This window comes from Lupinus angustifolius, chromosome LG01 (genome assembly GCF_001865875.1).
Source record: "Lupinus angustifolius cultivar Tanjil chromosome LG01, LupAngTanjil_v1.0, whole genome shotgun sequence".
Taxonomy (NCBI): domain Eukaryota; kingdom Viridiplantae; phylum Streptophyta; class Magnoliopsida; order Fabales; family Fabaceae; genus Lupinus; species Lupinus angustifolius.
In genome coordinates, this window is record NC_032009.1 from 24,230,100 (window position 1) to 24,249,658 (window position 19,559).

A 19,559-nucleotide genomic window follows, 5' to 3' on the forward strand; every position below is an offset into this window, starting at 1 on the left:
GACCAGAAGCTCCGTCAAGAAGACTTCCGGGTAGGTCAAAGTGTGCTATTGTTCAACTCCCGGATGAAGTTGTGTCTAGGCAAACTGAGGTCTAAATGGTCAGGACCCTTCCTAATTAAGGAAGTCAAATCGCATGGTGTGATCGAATTGCAAGACCCAACATCTCAGAGAAGCTGGATAGTCAATGGCCAAAGGGTGAAACCTTACTTGGGTGGTGACGTTGAACGGCTCACCACAATAATCAACTTATCAGATGCTTAACAAAATAGGCGTCGAGCTAATGACGTTAAACAAGAGCTAACTAGAAGGCAATCCAGCTTCATTTTATGCTTGCATTAAAAAAAGGAATGTTTGGTATTTCTCTCTCAAGCGAGGAAGATGACCCTTCAGTGCTAGGTCCCTCGCTTAATTGAGAGTGGCCTCGCCCAAGCGAGGAGGGCTTAATTTTTTTTTGAAATGTTCTGTCCAATCCTCGCCAAAGCGAGAGCTCCTCGCTTAGGCGAGGCTGACAGGTCCATATTTTGTGAGCTTCTCTCTCAAGCGAGAGACCACGAATTTGCTTTTAAAAACAGGGGTGAGGGGTCCAACCCCTCACATCCCCATTGCAATCAAACACGTAAAGCAACCTCGTGAGTCTGTCCAAGAGCCCAAGTTCTCTTCTTCTTCATCAGTTCGTGCATACACACAAGCTTTGCATCATGAGTGGACCAATGTAAGTGAAATTTTGGCATCTTGAACCTATTACCTCTCTATTTGTGCAGTTTGATAACTCTCATTCGTTTAGGCACATTTAGTTACTTTAGGTCGCTATTGATGCTACTTTATCATTATTATTGCATTGTTGTTGTGTTACCATAAGTACCACATCAAGAAACTTGGGGTTCCTAAGTGGAAATCCCAAATATAATTCATAAAAGTGGCACTCGTGTGTTCGAGTTGGTTAAGCGGTTGTAATAGTGACATTGTAGAAATGGATATCATTTGTGAATTAATTTATGTAATGTCACTCACTGTGTATTTGGTTTTGCTGTTTACAGGAAGAGAACGTCTATCACTAAAAAGGATCCCCCTCCTCCCAAGAAATTGAAGGGTGTATCAACCTCCCTAGCCCCGCAAGCGTTCGAAAGAACCAAATTCAAGAAGAAGGGTAAGGAGGATCGTTATCTCCTACTCCTCAACTAGATTTTTGTGCTAGAGAGGCGAGTGCATTTACACACAGAGGACCTTCCGGTTTTCACTGTGCATCTGGATCGGCTGAAATGGTGGATATTGGCCACCCCAAATGATAAATTTGATTGAGAGGTAGTATGTGAGTTTTATGAAAATGCTTACCCGTTGGAGGGGGGAGCAGGATTACAAATCCTGGTTGAGAGGAAAAATAGTGCTATTTGATAGAGATACAATCAACAACCTGTTAGGTAGCCCGTATGATGCAGCAACTGATGGGACCGAGGACGAGTACAACTGGATGATTCATAAGTCTCGTACTCTAGCCCAAGACGGGTTCGACCCGAGTAACACTGCTCAAAATTTGTGCATTCCTGGACAATCTTACACCACTAACTATGATGGCCATCCATTGCGGATTTACTGAAAGCACATGACTTCACTGGCCCAATTGTGGATGATATCCCTATTGCACAACGTAATCCCTAATAGTCAGATATCATCTCTACCACTGTTTGACTGCCACATTATCTATGCCATCCTCCAGGGCTTGAAAATTGACGTGGCTAGAATCATTTCATAGGAGATGTACAAAACCGTAGAGCGGGCTGGAAAGAAGGGTGCATTAGGATAACCTTCTCTGATTATTGAATTGTGCACACAACATAGGGTTGCGGTGAATAGAACCGAGAAGATTAAACCTCCTATTACCTTGCAGTACATCTCTCAAAACAACAAAGGGGAGCTTGACCAAGATCAGGGCCAAGGATCATCTCAACCATAACCACCTCCACCTGAGCCAGTACAACCACAACCAATGCTACACTCGACACCATATCAGGAGTTCTCCACTTAAGAGCAGCTTCACATGCTAACATTGCATTTGGAGCATTTGGAGCTCCAAAATGAGATGTTGTGACAAGGACAAGTGTTCCAGCAGCAAGAGCTATGAAATGATTCCTTGGCATGGGGTTAAGCCTACCTTGGCATGGGGTTAGGCCTACCTTGGCATGGGGTTAGGCCTACCAAGAACCAATTCTGGGGATCCACAAACACTTTTACTCAACAGTTTCCTTGGCATGGGGTTAGGCCTACCTTTCCGGAGGGGTCAGGAGCTGTCAGACCTGTTGCAGATGGAACTGATTTTGCTGGTGATGTTGCTACTGATGATGGTGATGCTGAAGATGTTGAAGATGTTGAATTTCTGCTCTGATGAGCCTTTTTGAACTGAATGAAACTGGTTCCTCTGTTACTTGTTTTGTTATTTCTGCTTTGTAATTTAGGATAAATGTTTACGATCGATGTTTATGATGTATGTGTAGGATTGTTTAGGACTACTATTTAGATTGTATGTTTAGGGTGTATGTGTAATTGTTCTGTGTTTTTTTTCTGTATGCTATTTGTTTTCAAGTTTAGTGACAAAATGTGTAGTCAATGAAACTTAGTCTAGTTAATTGTGTGTTACTATTGTCCAATTGTGCTATGCTAGAAACATGTGAATGAAATTTTGGGATAAGATTATGTGATTGTGTATGATTAGGGTTCTGAAGTTTGACTGTTTCGGGATGTGGATGTTGATTTAGACACAGAATGAATATGTTGAATAATGAGCAGTTAGTCAAAGGACAAAACCTATAACCGGGTGAGAGAGTGTACCCAAACACAAATGAGTATCTTTGTTGGATTTCACCAATGAAGTTTGCCTAATTTTTTATTGTCCTTAAGCAGGGAATAGCATGGAATTAATTAAGGTTTAGTTTAGGATAGTTGAACTACAACCATAAAGCCTACCCGAATGAATTATGAACATGATTTTTTTAGCCCCTTTGAGATGAAAAGTTTTCTTTTTTGTGAAGATTATGCACCAAAACCACATCAAAATGTATCAATTCCCATACCCATGGATAGAGATCATTAGTGCATATGAGTCCTGTTGGGCAATATGAAATGTAGTCTGTGTTTATGAGGGTAGTGAAATCAAAAAGGCTCTTTCTTTAACCATGTGTTAAATGGTAAAACATGAAGCAATAGAAAAAAAGAAATAAGTGAAAAATAAGTCATGCGAGAAAGTAGAGACTCAAAAGAAATGAGTCGATTGAAGAAGGATAATCCAATGGTTGATAAGGAAGAACATGATACAAAGAAATTGGAAAGGAAACATGAGGATAAAAGGTAAGTATGCACTAATGGTCTATTCCCTTTTTGAATCCTAGAAAAACCAATATTATTTGTAGTCAGGCCTCATTACAACTCTGATGAAGTCCTTAAGATCCATGATTGAACCTGCGTACATGGTTTGATTGAACTGAAAGGCAATGTCAAATTATTTGGGGTTCAACATGGTTTGATTGAACTGCGTACATGGTTTGTTAAGTGCCAAATTGTTAAGGAAATTCATATGCTTTTGGGGCACTTAGTGCACATTTATGCTGTAACTGTGCAAGATTCCTGATAACTTAGTAATCTTGTTATGTGTAGGAAATATTATGTGTTTGTATTGTTTCAAGATAAGATTTAAGAAAAAAAAGGAGAAAAAGAAGAAGATTGGTACTTCTGAGCATTGCAAGCCTCGCCGAAGCGAGGAGAGGGTCGTCCAAGCCACAAATAGGAGAAAAATCACCAGAAATCACTGTTGTCCCTCGCCCAAGCGAGGGACTATCTCCAAGCGGCAATTGGAGCTAAAAAGGTCCTGATGTCCTGTATTATCCTCACCTAAGCGAAGGATCCTCGCCCGAGCGAGGGATCCTCGCCCAAGCGTGGGATGTCTCCCCTAAGCGAGGTACTCAGGTCTGAAAGCCTCTTATTTAATCACCCAAGCGAGAATCTCTAGCTTGGGCGAGGGCTTGGAAATTGGAACTGATATTGGCAGTTTCGAAAGTTAGAAAGGGATCCCATTCACTTTTGAGAAGCATATTTTGGCACGAAAATAGGGAGAAACACAAGGAGATTAGGATAGAAATCATGGAAATGATTCTACTTCTCATTATTCCTTGTATAATTTCATGATTTGAGTGTTGTAATAGCGAGAAGGAGTGATTAGATCTTGCCGTGGGATTCGAAATATAATCTTCTGACCTTTGTACTCCTCGATTCGATTCCATTGTAATTGTTATTTGATTTTGGGAAGTTCATCTTGTTCTCAATGCATGAATTTACTTTGCTGCTAATTTCTTGTTCTTGGGTTCAAGTTTAATTAGGAAGTTAAACTTGACACTGAACCTGAATCATCTTTCTTCATACATCATTTCTCTAGGAATGGAGAATGATGTATGAATTGCTTTTACATAGAACTTAATGCTAGTTAATCGGTCAAATATCCAAGGAATTAGTATTTTAGTGATTATCTAAGGATTTTACACTCAAGGGATTGATGTGAATAATTTGAATAATATGTGCGTATGAATCAGTAACTTCACAAGTCAATTGGAATTGAATCCATGGATGTCAAAGGGAAAGAGCGATGCATTTCGATCCCATTTTATTTTATTTGTTTTTTGTTCAATTTATGATTTTTCACAACTAAATACAAAATTTTATAAAAACATCATTATAAATATATACTCAATTCATTCTTGTAGGAATTAGTGTAAATCTACTGTGCTCCCTGAGGACGATATCCCGGTATTTTATCAAATTTTATTACTTGGACGATACGGTGCACTTACCGTTCCATAAATATCTAACATACCTTGAGAGCGATCTCTTAATATCCAAATACCTATTACAAAAGAAGCTTCCCTAAGATCTTTCATTTCTAAATTCTTCGTTGGAAATCTCTTGCTATCATGCCATAGTCTCATATCACTGCTAGCAAGTAGTGTATCATCGACATATAATACTAGGAAGATGAATTTACTCCCACAGAACTTATGGTATACATAATCTTCAACTTTATTTGCCTCAAAACCATACGAGGTAATAACTTGATGAAATTTGTGATTCCATTGACGAGAAGCTTGTTTAAGCCCATAGATGGATTTCTTTAATTTGCATACCACATAGACTTTGAGCCAACTGACACAAAGTTTTCTGATTACACCATATAGATCGTTTTCTTAATGTCACCATTAAGAAACGCAGTCTTAATATTCATCTGATGTAGCTCTAAATCAAAATGAGCTACTAGTGCCAATATTATTCTAAAAGAATCCTTCGAAGATACTGGAGAGAAGATTTCTTTATAATCAATGCATTCTTTCTGAGTGAAGCCTTTAGCTACTAAACGAGCTTTATATCTAATAATATTACGCTTTGAATCCCTCTTGGTTTTAAATATCCATTTGCAACCAATAGGTTTTGCACCTTTAGGTAATTCGACAAGATCCCAAACGTCATTATCATGCATAGACTTCATCTCATCCTTCATGGCATCGATCCACTTTTGAGAGTTAGAACTTTTCATGGCTTGACAGAAGTTCAATGGATCATCTTCTGTTAACCCATTGTCATCCCCATGTTCTTGAAGAAATACAATATAATCATTAGGAATTGTATTTCTCCTCTTTCTAGTGGATCTCCTTAATGCCACTTCTACTTCTTGAGGTTGTTGAATTTGTTCTGTAGGTACTTGAGGGAGAACCTCATTATTGTCTTGTTCTAAAATATTGTAAGGGACAATATTCTGAACATTATCTTCTATTACCGAATTTATTCCTTGAATGGTAATAGGTGCAAGCACTTTTTCACTATCAATGACAGGTTCTTCCTCAAAGACAATATTCCTTATGTTCTCTTCCTTCCCAAAATCTTCTTCCTCAAGAAATCTTGCATTTTCCGTCTCAAAAAAGAGTCTTGAAGTAGGATCATAAAATTTGTAGCCCCGAGAGCGTTCAGCATAGCCAACAAAATACCATCTAATTGTTCTTGAGTCCAGTTTTCTTTCATGCGGTCTATAAGGCCGTGCCTCAGCTGGACAACCCCAAATGTGCAAGTGTTTCAAGCTTGGTTTTTTATTAGTCCAAAGCTCATATCAGGTATTATTAACTACTTTACTTGGCACCCTATTAAGGATGTAAACTACAGTCTTTAAAGCTTCCCCTAAAAGCGACTCTAGTAAGGAAGAATGACTAATCATACTTCTCACCATATCCTCAAGAGTTCGGTTTCGTCGCTCAGCAACACCATTCTTGCTAGGTTTGCCTGGCATAATGTATTTCGGAACAATTCCACACTCTCTGAGGAAAGGCGCAAATGGCCCTAGATGTTGCTCTCCTGATCCATCATATCTGTCATAGTATTCACCACCATTGTCAGATTTGACAACCTTAATTTTCTTTCCAAGTTGAAGTTCAACTTCAGCCTTGAAAGACTTGAAAACGTCCAAAGATTAGGACTTCTCATGTATAAGATATAGGTAGTCGTACCTAGAGTGATCGTTTATGAATGTAATAAAATAATATTGTCCATTCCAAGAAGCCATAGGAAAAGGACCACATATATCCGTATGTATTAGTTCTAAGACATCTTTAGCTCTTTCGACACCTATATTCCTTTTGTTTGTTTGTTTTTCCTTTATGCACTCAACACATACATCAAAGTCTGATAAATCTAAAGGGTCAAGAATTTCATCAGACACAAGTCTTTGAATTCTTTGTTTAGATATATGACCTAAACGCTTGTGTCATAAGATGGTTGAATTCTCTTTTAATTTTCATTTTGTACCACGTGAATTTGTTTGCAGTATTTCATTAGTGGAAATGGAAACATCAAGCATATTATCAATTAAAGAACCAGAACCAACAACATTTGAATTTTGATAAAGACTAACTTTATATTTCCAAAAGAGCAAGAAAAACCAAATTTGTCCAAGCTGGAAACACTAATTAAATTCCACCTAAAAGACGGTACAACAAATGTCTCAAATAAATCCAATGAAAACCAATTCTTAAACATAATCTAAATGTTCCAATAGCCTTAACTGCAACCTTTTTACCATCTCCCACAAAGAAGAATCTTTCATCTTCACTTGATTATCGGCTCTACAAGCAACCCTGCATAGTGATACTAATGTGAGTAGTAGCACCAGAATCTACTCATCAAGTATCATTGGATATAAAACCCAAATTAATTTCAGAATAAACAAGAGTGAGAAATTTACCCTTCTTTACCCGCCATTTTAGGCATATTTAGGACACTCTTTCTTCATGTGTCCTTGCTTCTTATAGAAGTAACAAGTAAATTCCTCATTACTCTTCAATTTCTTTAGCTGAGAAGGCCCTTTCGCAACACCCTTATTTCTCTTTCTTTTCTTATTTTGAGGGGTCATAGTCAAGTGAGCACTTTCAGTCTTATCTCTCTATAACATCTCTTCCTCTTGCACACAGTGAGATATAAGCTCATTAAGGGACCATTTGTCCTTCTGAGTGTTATAACTCACTTTGAATTGCCCAAAGTGTGCAGGAAGAGAGATCAAAGCCAAGTGCACGAGCAGGTCATCACCAAGCTCTAACTTAAGTGACTTGAGTTTTGATGCGAGATTAGACATCTCCATAATGTACTCTCTTGTGTTCCCTTTGTCTTTATACTTCATGGAGATGAGTTTAGCCAAAAGGGTACTCATCTCGGCCTTTTCATTCTTGGCAAAAAATTGTTCTATTTCTTCAAGGAATTTCCTTGCACTTTCACCCTCAGATATAGAGCCCCGAAACGCATCTGAAATAAAGCGTTTCATGATCATCAGGCACATTCGGTTAGAGCGTTTTCATTTCTCAATTTTAGTCTCATCAAGGTTTTCCGCAGTAGAAATGTGTTTCTCCACACGAAGTGCCAGATTCAAATTCATACACCCGAAATAATTTCTACAGCTTCCTTCCAGTCCTTAAAGTTTTTCCCATTCAGCAATGAGATGTTACTGATTTGAGCAGAAAAAATTGTAGCATTGGTAAAGGACACTGAATCCATAGAACAAAGAATTAATAACATGTTCAAATCTAAACAAACAAGTCATGTAATATATATAAAAAACAAGACATAGTCACATAATAGACTCATCACAAGATACCCAACACAACAACAATTTTTAGTCTTTGGACAGAGAAATCAATTTGTAAGTGGTACTCTTAATGTAATGATCAAATACTAACAACCAGTTCTGTCAAACAATAGCCTTTCTTTGGACCTACTATTATTCACATGAAAATGAAACTTTATAATTGTTACATATTTATCATCACATGTATGTCATTATTTGGCCAAATTGTGTCTTCCTTTGGGCCGAACACAATTGCATAAATAATCTCATATTCATCTGTGTAATTTCAATTAATTTCCACAATAGAGGTTACTTTGGCAACATATTGCATCAATTAATTCAAAATAATTACCTGACAGAAAAAGGTAAACAATATAGGTCCATTACAAAAAATATAATCTTGGAATTAAAACCTTCATATTTAATATCTTTTATGATTAACAAATCTAGTTCCACAATTTCCTTTCATATAATTCCAAATCAAAACAGTGCAAGCTAGTTAAAGAAATAGTGCAATAAAGCATTTGGATAAAAACACTTACACTTATGCAATAACAATATAAATCACTAAAAGTATATACACTTTGATTATCATAGAACAAAATATGATAATTTCATCACACCAAAAAAAAGTATTCCACAAGAACAATGCCTAATATAATTGCACAATTCAAAATTGTATATACAGATCTGCAACAATCAACAAAAGTAATACACAAGGAATTGAAAGTGAGTTCAATTCATATTTATCACAAAGCTACTAATCTTGCTTATTTAATTCCATATGAGTATAACAATAAATGACCATAACTATCATTGCCCCAAACCAATGTACTTACAAAACTCCACAACAACAACATACTTCTAAATAAAAATTGAGAGAAGCCCAATCATTGTATGTAACCACAGTCCTATGATCCAGAGAAGAAAAAACCAAAGTTGCAAGCAAGAACCATTCAGAAGTCGCATCATAAAAGAACTTCAAATTCATCATGTACATATAACAATAAAATTAAATATACTTGCCTAGGTTTTATATAAATAACCATAAATGAAAGCCATCAAACACATCACTGGCAAATTTTCCATTTGTAAAGGTAGCTAGTGAAGTCTAATTTCCACTAAAATATCACTCGCTCATATAAATTATGCAGAACAGTGGTTGCAGCAGAAAAAGTAGTTGAAGCAGAAAAAATGCAATTCAATGTTCCCGATATTTATAAAATAACAGCGGAAGCATAATTCAATAATCCCTAAAATAAAATTAGGGTTCATACAAGATTTGGAAAAACACCCTTAATGGAGAATCATAAATATTCAGAACCTGCGCTCTGATACCACTTGTTAGGAATTCCTTATGATTGGTGAAATACCAATCTTAGAATCTCATGATTCTCAGACACACATATGAAACAAAGGATGCAGTGTCATACCTGAATCTATGTTTCTGGATGTACTCCTATGATATGTGTTTTCTGAGACGGGTTTTGGTATGATAGTCTTCCTCAACCAAATCTCTGATTCCCCTTGGGACTTGCGTTTTCACTCTGATGGGGAGAGGAGAAGACTGAAGTTTGATTTGGTGTATTGGAGACCATAACATTTCATATGTGTTAACTTATAGGGTTCTCTTTATCCCCTATAGGTTAACCTGATGGGTATCCACCCATTAAGCTCATATCCGTTATCAGCTTTTAGAAATCTATGGGGTGCCAATAATTAGATCACTTATAATGTAACCCTCAAAATAAATAGTCGATTTCATTGTATCAAATATATGATGCCCACCTTAATTAGAAATTATAAATTTCTAACACAAAAAGGATGGTGGGGAGTAAGGCACAAAGTGAGTCGCCTGGTTTAGAGCGAGTTGGAGTGACTCGGGTAGCAAGTGTCGAGTTAAGGAGTCTGAAGGAAGGTGCAATTGCTTTCACGCGATTCATGGCTGGAGAGAGGGACAAACCCAAAGGTTGGAGCATTCTGAAGAAGAAAAGATCATAGGCAAAAGGAGTATTGGGTTCCACAAACTCTCTTAATGTGTTGACTACATATATTAAGAGATAAGATTGACTAGAAAAATATTTAATAATTTTAATTTTAATTTAAATATTTTTTCAACTAATTATAAATAGTGATACATGAATGATATAAAAAGTGAGACAACATATATGCTCCTGTATTAGGGTGGGTTTAAGGTTGGGACCCTTAAGTTGTATGGTTCTGGCCCAAATGAAATTTAGTGAGTCCTACCTGGTTTTTTGGGTAGCTCAAATAACATTTGCGATTATTAAATTTGCCCTTTTTAACAAGTGACAAATCTTCTTAATATATTGTGGCTTCTCCTTTCAACCACACATAATTCCTTTAGCCTTGTATAGAGAAAGAGAAGAAAGTGGGGTGGAGATAAGTTGGGGAGAATGGACTTCCCCTCATTTAGTTGAGAAGAGAGAAATGATGGAGAGAATAAATATAATTGGGCATACAAAATTCTTTTTCACCAACTATGGAGAGAAAGTTATAGAATAGAAAGAGTTTGATTGAAATGTCAAATATGACCTTATAAACTCCCTTTCATTGATTTTTATGGTCTTTTTGGTTTATGAATGTTTTTGTCTTTTTAAATATAATGTTTTTGTCTTTGCGATTGGGGAGCCTCCAACCACTAAGAAATTTCATTGTTATCGGAATATGGGAATAGTGAAAAGCCACAAATAAGACATCATGTCTTGAACCACTTATTGGATCAAACTGCAACAGGGGAGCCTCTAAGTAAGACACCACGTCTTGAATAAAACCTTAAGGCGTTGGTTTCATGGGCCTTTTCTACTTATAAATTCTTTCACCTCTCCCTGCATATCTAATGTAAGAATTCACACTTAAATAAACTCAAAACTTTTGACTTATATTAAACAAGAACAGCCTACATAATATGTAGGAGCTTAGGTCCTACTTATTTAATTGCTTGAACCATTTTCATGTCCAAGATTAATCTATTTAACAGCTTAAATTGTTTTTAAGGTCTAACATATTTAAATGTCAGACAGGCTATATAATCATATTTAAAAGTTTATTATTAGGTTAAGACCTTAAGTTAAACAATAAAAGTGCCTTACATAAGTTTACATGTGTGCTTTTAGAAATGCCAACAATTCTATCTAACGCAAAATATTTGTCTATAGTTATATTTTATTTTTACGTTTTTATACTTTTTATTAAGGTTTAACATATACTTTTTAGTTTTAAAACAATAACTTATCATAAATATAGAATATAATTCTCACGACTCAATTCTAGGTTACACAACTTTAGTATATATAGAATATGATTTCAACATCTCCCAAATGTTTTCGAGTCACCATTATATTTTTTATTTTCAAAACTTAAAAAATAATTTTTAAATTAAATTATACATTATGATAGTCACTCATTAGAATACAAACAGCATGAATGTGTTGAATGTATAATATTTTCAACTTTGATTGAGGTTTGTTGGAATGGAAAAAATTCCATTGTAGGAAGTGTCTGACATTAACATATCGGAAGTGAAAATTTTGTATTTTTCACTTCTAATATTGGTTTATCGAAAATACATGTCGAGAGTGATAAGAATGTAAAACAATCACTTAGGAAAGCGAAAATAAAGATTAGGGAGAAAGAAGAAGAGTAAACGTTATGGAGAATATATTATCTTAACAGTGTTATGATATTTTCAAAAACAAATTTGAGGTCCAAAATTTAAATTCTAGCTTCATAAAATAAATGTGTTTCTTAATTGCTTCCACCTTTCCTCCTTTGACTTAACATTCTTAAAGGTTAAGCATACTATGATCCATGCATGAAAAGAAGATGGATGTGGAAAGCCAAAAAGTAAAATTAATATTATATAGGGCGTCGTCGTGTATTCCATTCTACATAACAAATTCTATCCCTAAAGTATTCGACTACTGTGGAGTATATTCTTAGAAGAATGCTTCTTTTCACATCCTTTATATGTTTGATAGTCTTTTTTGTACTTCTCAAATTTTACATTTTTTATGACAAATTAAAATACTTTTATCTCTTCCTACTTTTTAATTTTATATGAGAGAAAAAATGACGGATAGTGTAAGAATTTTATACACTGTTATTGTATAATCCATTATTCATATTTAATCATTATTGATTATTCAAAAAGATAATACGAATAAATAATGAATGATATACTGACTATGTATAAATTTATATACTAATAATACATAATTATTATATATTTTTTTATATTTATATCATCTTAAAATACCCAAAAACTAAAAACAACTTAAAATTGTTACAAATTAATTATCTAAATATTGATTTAAGTTGTTAGGTTGAGTGTCTTTGAGGAAGGAAAAGTAAAAGTAAAAAATAACTAGCTACGGCACTTTTATATAATTTATTTTCAATGAGTTGAAAATATATGCAAAAACAAGAAACCCAACAAAGGGAAAGGAACCTTTTTCAATGTATTTGGCCTTTAGGCCTTTTCGTAGGTGTGACATCCCCTATAATGATAAATAAAAAGGTTTGTTTTCTCTCCGATACTAAAAATAGGATAATTAAAGAGAGTTTGATAATTTTATAATTATTTCATTAAAAATAAGTAAAATTTTAAACTGTTAATAAATTATCTATGTTATATGAATGAAGATATCGTATCTTTAATAGTGTATCAAGTCAATCCAAATGTGTTATTTATTTAAATTCTCTTCATAAAAAACAGAGGTATAAGTACAAAATCTTTTTGTGATAAAGGATATATGTCCATGTTATATGTGAACGTCTCATTCCAGTATTTATAATGTAAGAGATGATCTCCACTCATGATAAATGGACATTGCCACGGCACCACGTTGTGTCTTCCATGCGAAAGTAGCTTTTGTGCCAACTCCTTTTGATTAAATGATTCACTATTTCATCCTCTTTGTTATGCCACCAACAATATGTTGGTTAAGTGATTAAATATTTTGTTAGATCTTAAGATAATTAAAATATAAATAATTTAATTTTTAAGAGTAACATTTATTGAGAAAAGTAATTATGAACCTTAGAAAAATTAATTCCTTAAAAAAAGACGATAAGATAATACTTAGTAGTACTAACAAAGTACTCTTAGTTCTGCTTTTAGTTCTCAGCCCCGACACTTCCTATTTGTTCTTTTGCTTTCCACCACTCTATTTGGCTTTATCAATTATTATAAGTCTACGGTCAATACATAATTACATATTATAGTGGTGAGACTTTATGATTAAGTATGCTATATAGCCAGGAAAAAATAATACTAGAATTCAGCAAGTGTTTATTAAAATCCAAGAATATTAGTTGAATATAAATTAAGGAAATCAGAATCCCCAAGATTTAACAATATGACAAAATGTTTTTCTTAGTTTTATAGTGTCCTTCTCTAAATAATATACCACGTTTCATATTTTTTAGCTTTTACATATTTTTTTTATTTTTTATTGATGATTCAGCAAAAATAATACACTTGTCGTATTTTATTAGAAAACAATACTAAATAGTGAATTGAAGAAGACTACGGACAAATTAAATATGCATAAAAGGTTTGAGGAGTATAATTAAGAGATTAGAAGTTAAAACCTCACTATGACAACTATTTAAAAATTTATATACAATTAGTATATTGTTAACTATTTATTTACATTAATTTTACTTAAAAGTCAATAATAATTAAAAAATGAATATTGATGATTTAATAATAGTATAAAAATTATTACATATATACATATTTTTCTCATAAAATAAAACTAGTGATAAACTGTTATACACAACTAATACATGTACCCTATTCCTTATGTATTGCTTATATTTAGTCAATATGATAATTAAGAATGATGCTATTATAATATAAAAATTATGAATTTAATATTTATATATTATATATAAAAATTTATATATAATTAATATTTAAAATTATTGATATTATTTTTTGAATAAATAATAATGATTGATAAAGAATATAACTGATGAACTAATAGTTTTTTCTCATAATTATTTGATATTTAATATTTTCCTGAAGAAGTTGCCAAGTTCTTTAAGTCACCTTGAAATGACATGCCGGAGAAACTCTAATGGTGAAACTGTTACACATAATATAAATTTGTAGTCATTAGATGAGACAACATGTATCACCTTCCCGAGATGTTACTAATGTGGAGTGTTCAGTACTAAAATATAAAATATAAAATAAAATGTAAATTTTGGAATTTATAAAATAAATTATTTAAAATATATACTCAACTTTTTTAAAAGACATATGTTATCATCTTTAACCCGTAGTAGAATGGAATTGGGCTTCTCTCCATTACTCCATTACTGGAGAGTCCAGTACTAAAAATAAGGAGACACATGATTTTATTATTTTTTTAATCTGAATTATTAAATATTTGGAAGTGCCACATGTTAAAATTTGGGTCCAGTACTGGAGAGGAGTCCATCCGAGTAGAATGAGGAGTATCTGAATTCATCTCCTCAAATCTCAAATGTTTAGATTTGAACCGACTTGCTTTTAGGTTATTTGATTCCCAATTTCACATATCAAAGGCGTGTATGTTACTAAAGCTAATAAACTGAAACCAAAATTTCTCTGATTTTTTACTAACGAGGAAAGAATGACTAAATTTGATATGATATTTTTTATAAAGTAAAACATATTTACCATTTCTATAAAAATATACTCAAAATCCATTTACAATACAAGTCATAAGAATTCTCTCCAATACTAAAAAGATAATTATTACAAAATAATAAACAAGACAATATATTATGTCATTTTTATTTTTTATTTATGATAAATTATATTTTTATCATTCTTCAGTCATAAGGCGTATGCAACAATAAAAAAAACTTTAATAACCTTCTTGACCAAGACCATGACACATCTTTATACAATTTGTCATCATAATTAAATTAGCTTGAATAATTGTAGCAACTAGTGAGTTGAATAGGTTATGATTAAGTTCTGCCTTTATCAATAAAGAACCGACAACTTAGCAACTATAAGGAAATGCATGAACAAAACAGTTTTGTTTTATTTATTCAAAAAACATAAACCAATTGATTATTTTTCTCGTATCTGTATTATTTTACAACTTCTTAGTAATCATTCCACAGAAAGTTAATCAAAATGGGCCTCGTGTGTTGGTGTCTTCTTTGCTATTTCATAATTATTACAAATGTTTATGATGTGCTATTAAATTGTTATCTTAAGCGTTAAAAAGATGCCATGTGTCAGGAATCATGGTTTATCTTTTTGTGTGTTGGAAAAGCATTCATGTTGTCAGAAACCAAATACATGACCAAGCAAAAACATCACATAACCAATCAAAGCTAGTGAAGACTGAGAAAAACATAGTCCTATTCTCTCTCTGTGTTGAACTGATACTAGAGAACCTTTAACTCTTTTCTCTTACATCATCATTCATCACCAACCACTTCTTCCTTCACTTCCAATTCAGTGCTCAGTATTCTTCTGAACAAGCTTACATCATGGACTTGGGTTTCAGGAGGAGTGTTCATTCTGTCAAGAATCTCTCTGCTACCCAACCAGCTAGCCTTCACTCCGGTACTTGTTTTTCTCACATGATGTACTTGTAGTTTTTTTTCTTTGATGAAAAGCATTTGGGTTGTATAGTATATCTTGAAATCTTGCTTGTGTGGCACTTTTTGATGAATTATGTATATATTTGCATATCCCCTTTTACTATGAGAGATGCTTTGTGCACTTTGGGCTCTGATTAATCCTAGTCTCTTTATGTTTTTCAATTTACTAGATTTTAATTAAGGGACCAATCTCTTATTCGAACCAATCTTCATTGATACTTGATAGTGATTTTGGGATAACTTAGTGATGGTATTTTTGTGAGCTTGTGCAGTGTATGATGAAAACTTTAGTTATTTTTCCTATTGTTTTTTTAATCTTTTAAGATGATTCTTTTATGGCTCATAGTATGGAGTTCTTGGGCTGTTGCTAGAAATAACTTACTGACATTGATTCCTTTTAAATCACAGATAATTATCCAGTTATGCATTACACAGATGTGGATGAAGATGCTCGATCTTATATTCGATGTCCTTTCTGTGATTTTGAAATTGTAGTTCATGTGCCTTGCAGCAATTTAGAAGAGGAGCATTGCCCTGACCTTAAAAATTTGGTATCATCATCTGTCTGGTCTTTAAACATTTTAGCACAACGAATTGTTATAATTGTAGTTACTTGTTTAAATGAAGTTATATATAAAATTTTACTAGAAAATTTACGCGTCTAAATATTTCATGCAGATAATAACTATGTTATGATTGAAATCTGATCAAGTGCTTTTTGTTCATATATCAGGTTTGTCCTGTATGTGAAGAAAATTTCGGGAAGGATGTTATCAGGCAATTTACACATCCGAACTCACGAAAGGTATGTTCAACTTGTATCAAATTATTGTGTTGTAAACACAAGCACAATTTTGGTTTTATGACTATTTGTTTCTTGTCTAACTCATTTCAATATGTTGATATTTTGATCTATAGTGGATGTGGAAATCTGATAAATCTAGCTTCTGGTCTGGTAATTCCGCAATGCTTGCGAAGAAGCTTGCTGTGAGGGGAAACAAACAAGGATCAATACCTGATCCGCTTTTGTCGCCATTTATCTGCAACAGCCCTGTTTTAAATGCGAACAAAATTCATCTGGATGAAGACTCCAGCTCCAGCAACAAGGATTTAGACATTCCTAATACAAACAGGTAATTCAGTATATAACGAAAACTTGGGAAATGTAGAAATAAAACTTATTTCACAAATATCGATTTAACTCATAACTGAATTAGACTGTTTGAATTTATTATCATTTCATTGCAAAACTATTGTATTTGTATAGTGATATATCACTTGTACTTGAAGTTTATTTATTGCTAAAGCATCAACAATCTACATTTCTCCACCTGCATTCACTTTGAAGTGTACTCATAGTAATTAATGTTAACTATTTGAAATAGCTGGGTCTTCAGAGTTTCATGATTTACACAATAACATTCTCTCTGGTTCAGCAATTAAAAATTAATCTTATTGTTGTTGGGGCTGAGGCCGCGAGGGGAAGTAATATAATCTTATTAATCTCAACATTTGATGACTAAAGGGAAATTTTCACATGAACTATAAGAAACTTCAGACTGTTAGTGAAGTTACAAACTCGGATCCGAGCATCATGAGATGATCAACAATCTAATGTTTGTTACCTTTAGGACAAGTTGGAGGTATTTTTTGATGTTGATGAGACTTAAAGATTAGAAAATATAAAACAGAGTTTTGCTCTGCTTCGAGATTCATCAGCTCGAATACCTCTGAATGATTATACATGACATAACCATGAAGCGAAAGCATTCTCCAGCAGTCCAGCTAGTCCTTTTTATTTTCAACACTATTAAAAGTAGATGTCCCTGGTTTTTATGGCTTCACTCGATGTTGAATACCGAGGCTTATACCTTATCTTCCTATAAAACAAATTTAGCTAATTGTGATGTGTATAATTATTATTACCAGGAGCAGGAGGTTAGATTGCACTTCTCTCAGTTAGTGTCTCAAGTTTTACATAGTTTTCACTTATTTTAGTCTGAATGGAAATGATTCAAATTAGTACTCAAGTTCACTGTATAGGTATTAAAGATCTGAATTGGTTAAGGTAATCATAGATAATGCATAGCCTATCTATATTCACATGTACATTATACCCTCTTAAATAGCTTATATTTATGAGATGTGATTAAGATGGTTTCTCTGATGCCGATGAAAAAAATGGTTTCTCTGAAGGTGTGCCTTTAAATTTGCATTGGCCTACTGATTAGCATGATGATGAATTTATAATTATTATATTGAGCTCCTTGAAGCATTAAATATCAAGAGGTTTACTTAGGAATTTTAGATATCTTTATTGTATCTGTAATATTTGAAGATACCAGTCATGTGAGCACTTCATTATATCTGTAATATTTTAGGAATATTTGAAGATAATTATTATATTGAGCTCTTTATTGAATATTTGCTGCATACCTTTTTGCAGACTATTAGGGGTTTAAGTGTCCATTATTTAACCATACATGAAGAAAAAGTTTCAGACTCTAACCAGTTCTGACATATGCTCTTGAATCATGACTAAAATTGTCTGGCCTGTCTTAAGTTTCTCAGATTCTTTAATGCATGCATGTTATCCTTAACAAAATTTCGAAGTATGCTAATCAAAAATCATAAGTGAAATATCTCATTTTACGTTATTATGCCTTAATATCTTTGAATTTATGTTGCCTTAATATCTGTTAACTTTCTGGTGCGCACCTTGGTTTATGGTGATTGTATTGTGTAGATCCATTATGTAACTTTTCATACTTGGTAGATAGTAGCAATCATGTATCCTGGCTTAAAAAAAGAGCTAGAAAAAGGGTTATGAAAATTTCTCCTGAAATTCAACACTTATATGTTGGTGATGGTTTTGTCTCTACAGGTCTGGGGCAGATGCAGCATATATCGGTGATGAACAGGATCTACAAGAGAAAAGAGTGAGAGCAGCTTTTGTTCAAGATTTGGTATTGTCAACCATATTCTAGGAATTATGTTGGTAGAATTTATAGCCACTCAAGTCATGAATTGGTAGCAGCTGCTTCAATATTCAGATAGCCTTGATGCTGGTTCAACAGGCACTGGGTTTTATTGTGGTGCAAGAGTTTAGGTTGTGAAGTAGTGAGAAATAGTTAGTGATGCAGCTAGATAAGTGAGGGTTGCCTCGTTTTATGGTTGTATTAACTATTTATTATATTTGACATCTAAGTATAAAATTTATCTTATATCCATTATTCTCTAGTTTTATCATCGCGCCCCAATTTTCGGCTACATCACGACTTAGTTTATAGTCGCTACTATATTAGTTAAAAATGTAATGTAGAAAAATCTTTTAAGCCCAATTACCTTGGGCTTTTGAATTTTTGATATCCAGGTTTGGGAGTCAGTTATAAGGTAGAGAAGATATTAGCACTCTACCTGTCTGTCTTAAGCGGTACCCTTCATTAAATATATGACATTATTATTATTATTATTATTATTAAATTTTATTAAATTGTCTAATTAATTATTAAAAGTAAAATATTATTTATTTTTATTATGGTGCTTGACAAGATTGACCCTGGGCCTACGTATCCATATTAAGGAAATCAAGGCTTACATAGTTCTTTAAGTAGAAAAAGGTTGGTTGGTTGAGTATATTTTAATTAAAGAAAATATATTTTTAGTCAAAAAAATATATATTTTGCAAGTTTTGTTTGTTATTGAAAAAAAAAATTATTTGGTTAATTTTTGTTATTTATTTAATTAAGAAAATGATATTTAATTGATGTTGAGATTTAATCGA

At 33.3% G+C, this 19,559-nt stretch overlaps 1 protein-coding gene across 1 annotated transcript; it reads left to right on the forward strand.

Annotated features, from left to right (window-relative positions):
- Window positions 15,431-19,008, forward strand: LOC109357716 (protein DEHYDRATION-INDUCED 19 homolog 6-like). The gene is made up of 5 exons (XM_019601738.1): window positions 15,431-15,737; window positions 16,184-16,326; window positions 16,509-16,580; window positions 16,694-16,908; window positions 18,660-19,008. The coding sequence occupies exons 1-5, from the start codon at window positions 15,662-15,664 to the stop codon at window positions 18,760-18,762; spliced, it is 609 nt and encodes a 202-aa protein (XP_019457283.1). The 5' UTR covers window positions 15,431-15,661; the 3' UTR covers window positions 18,763-19,008.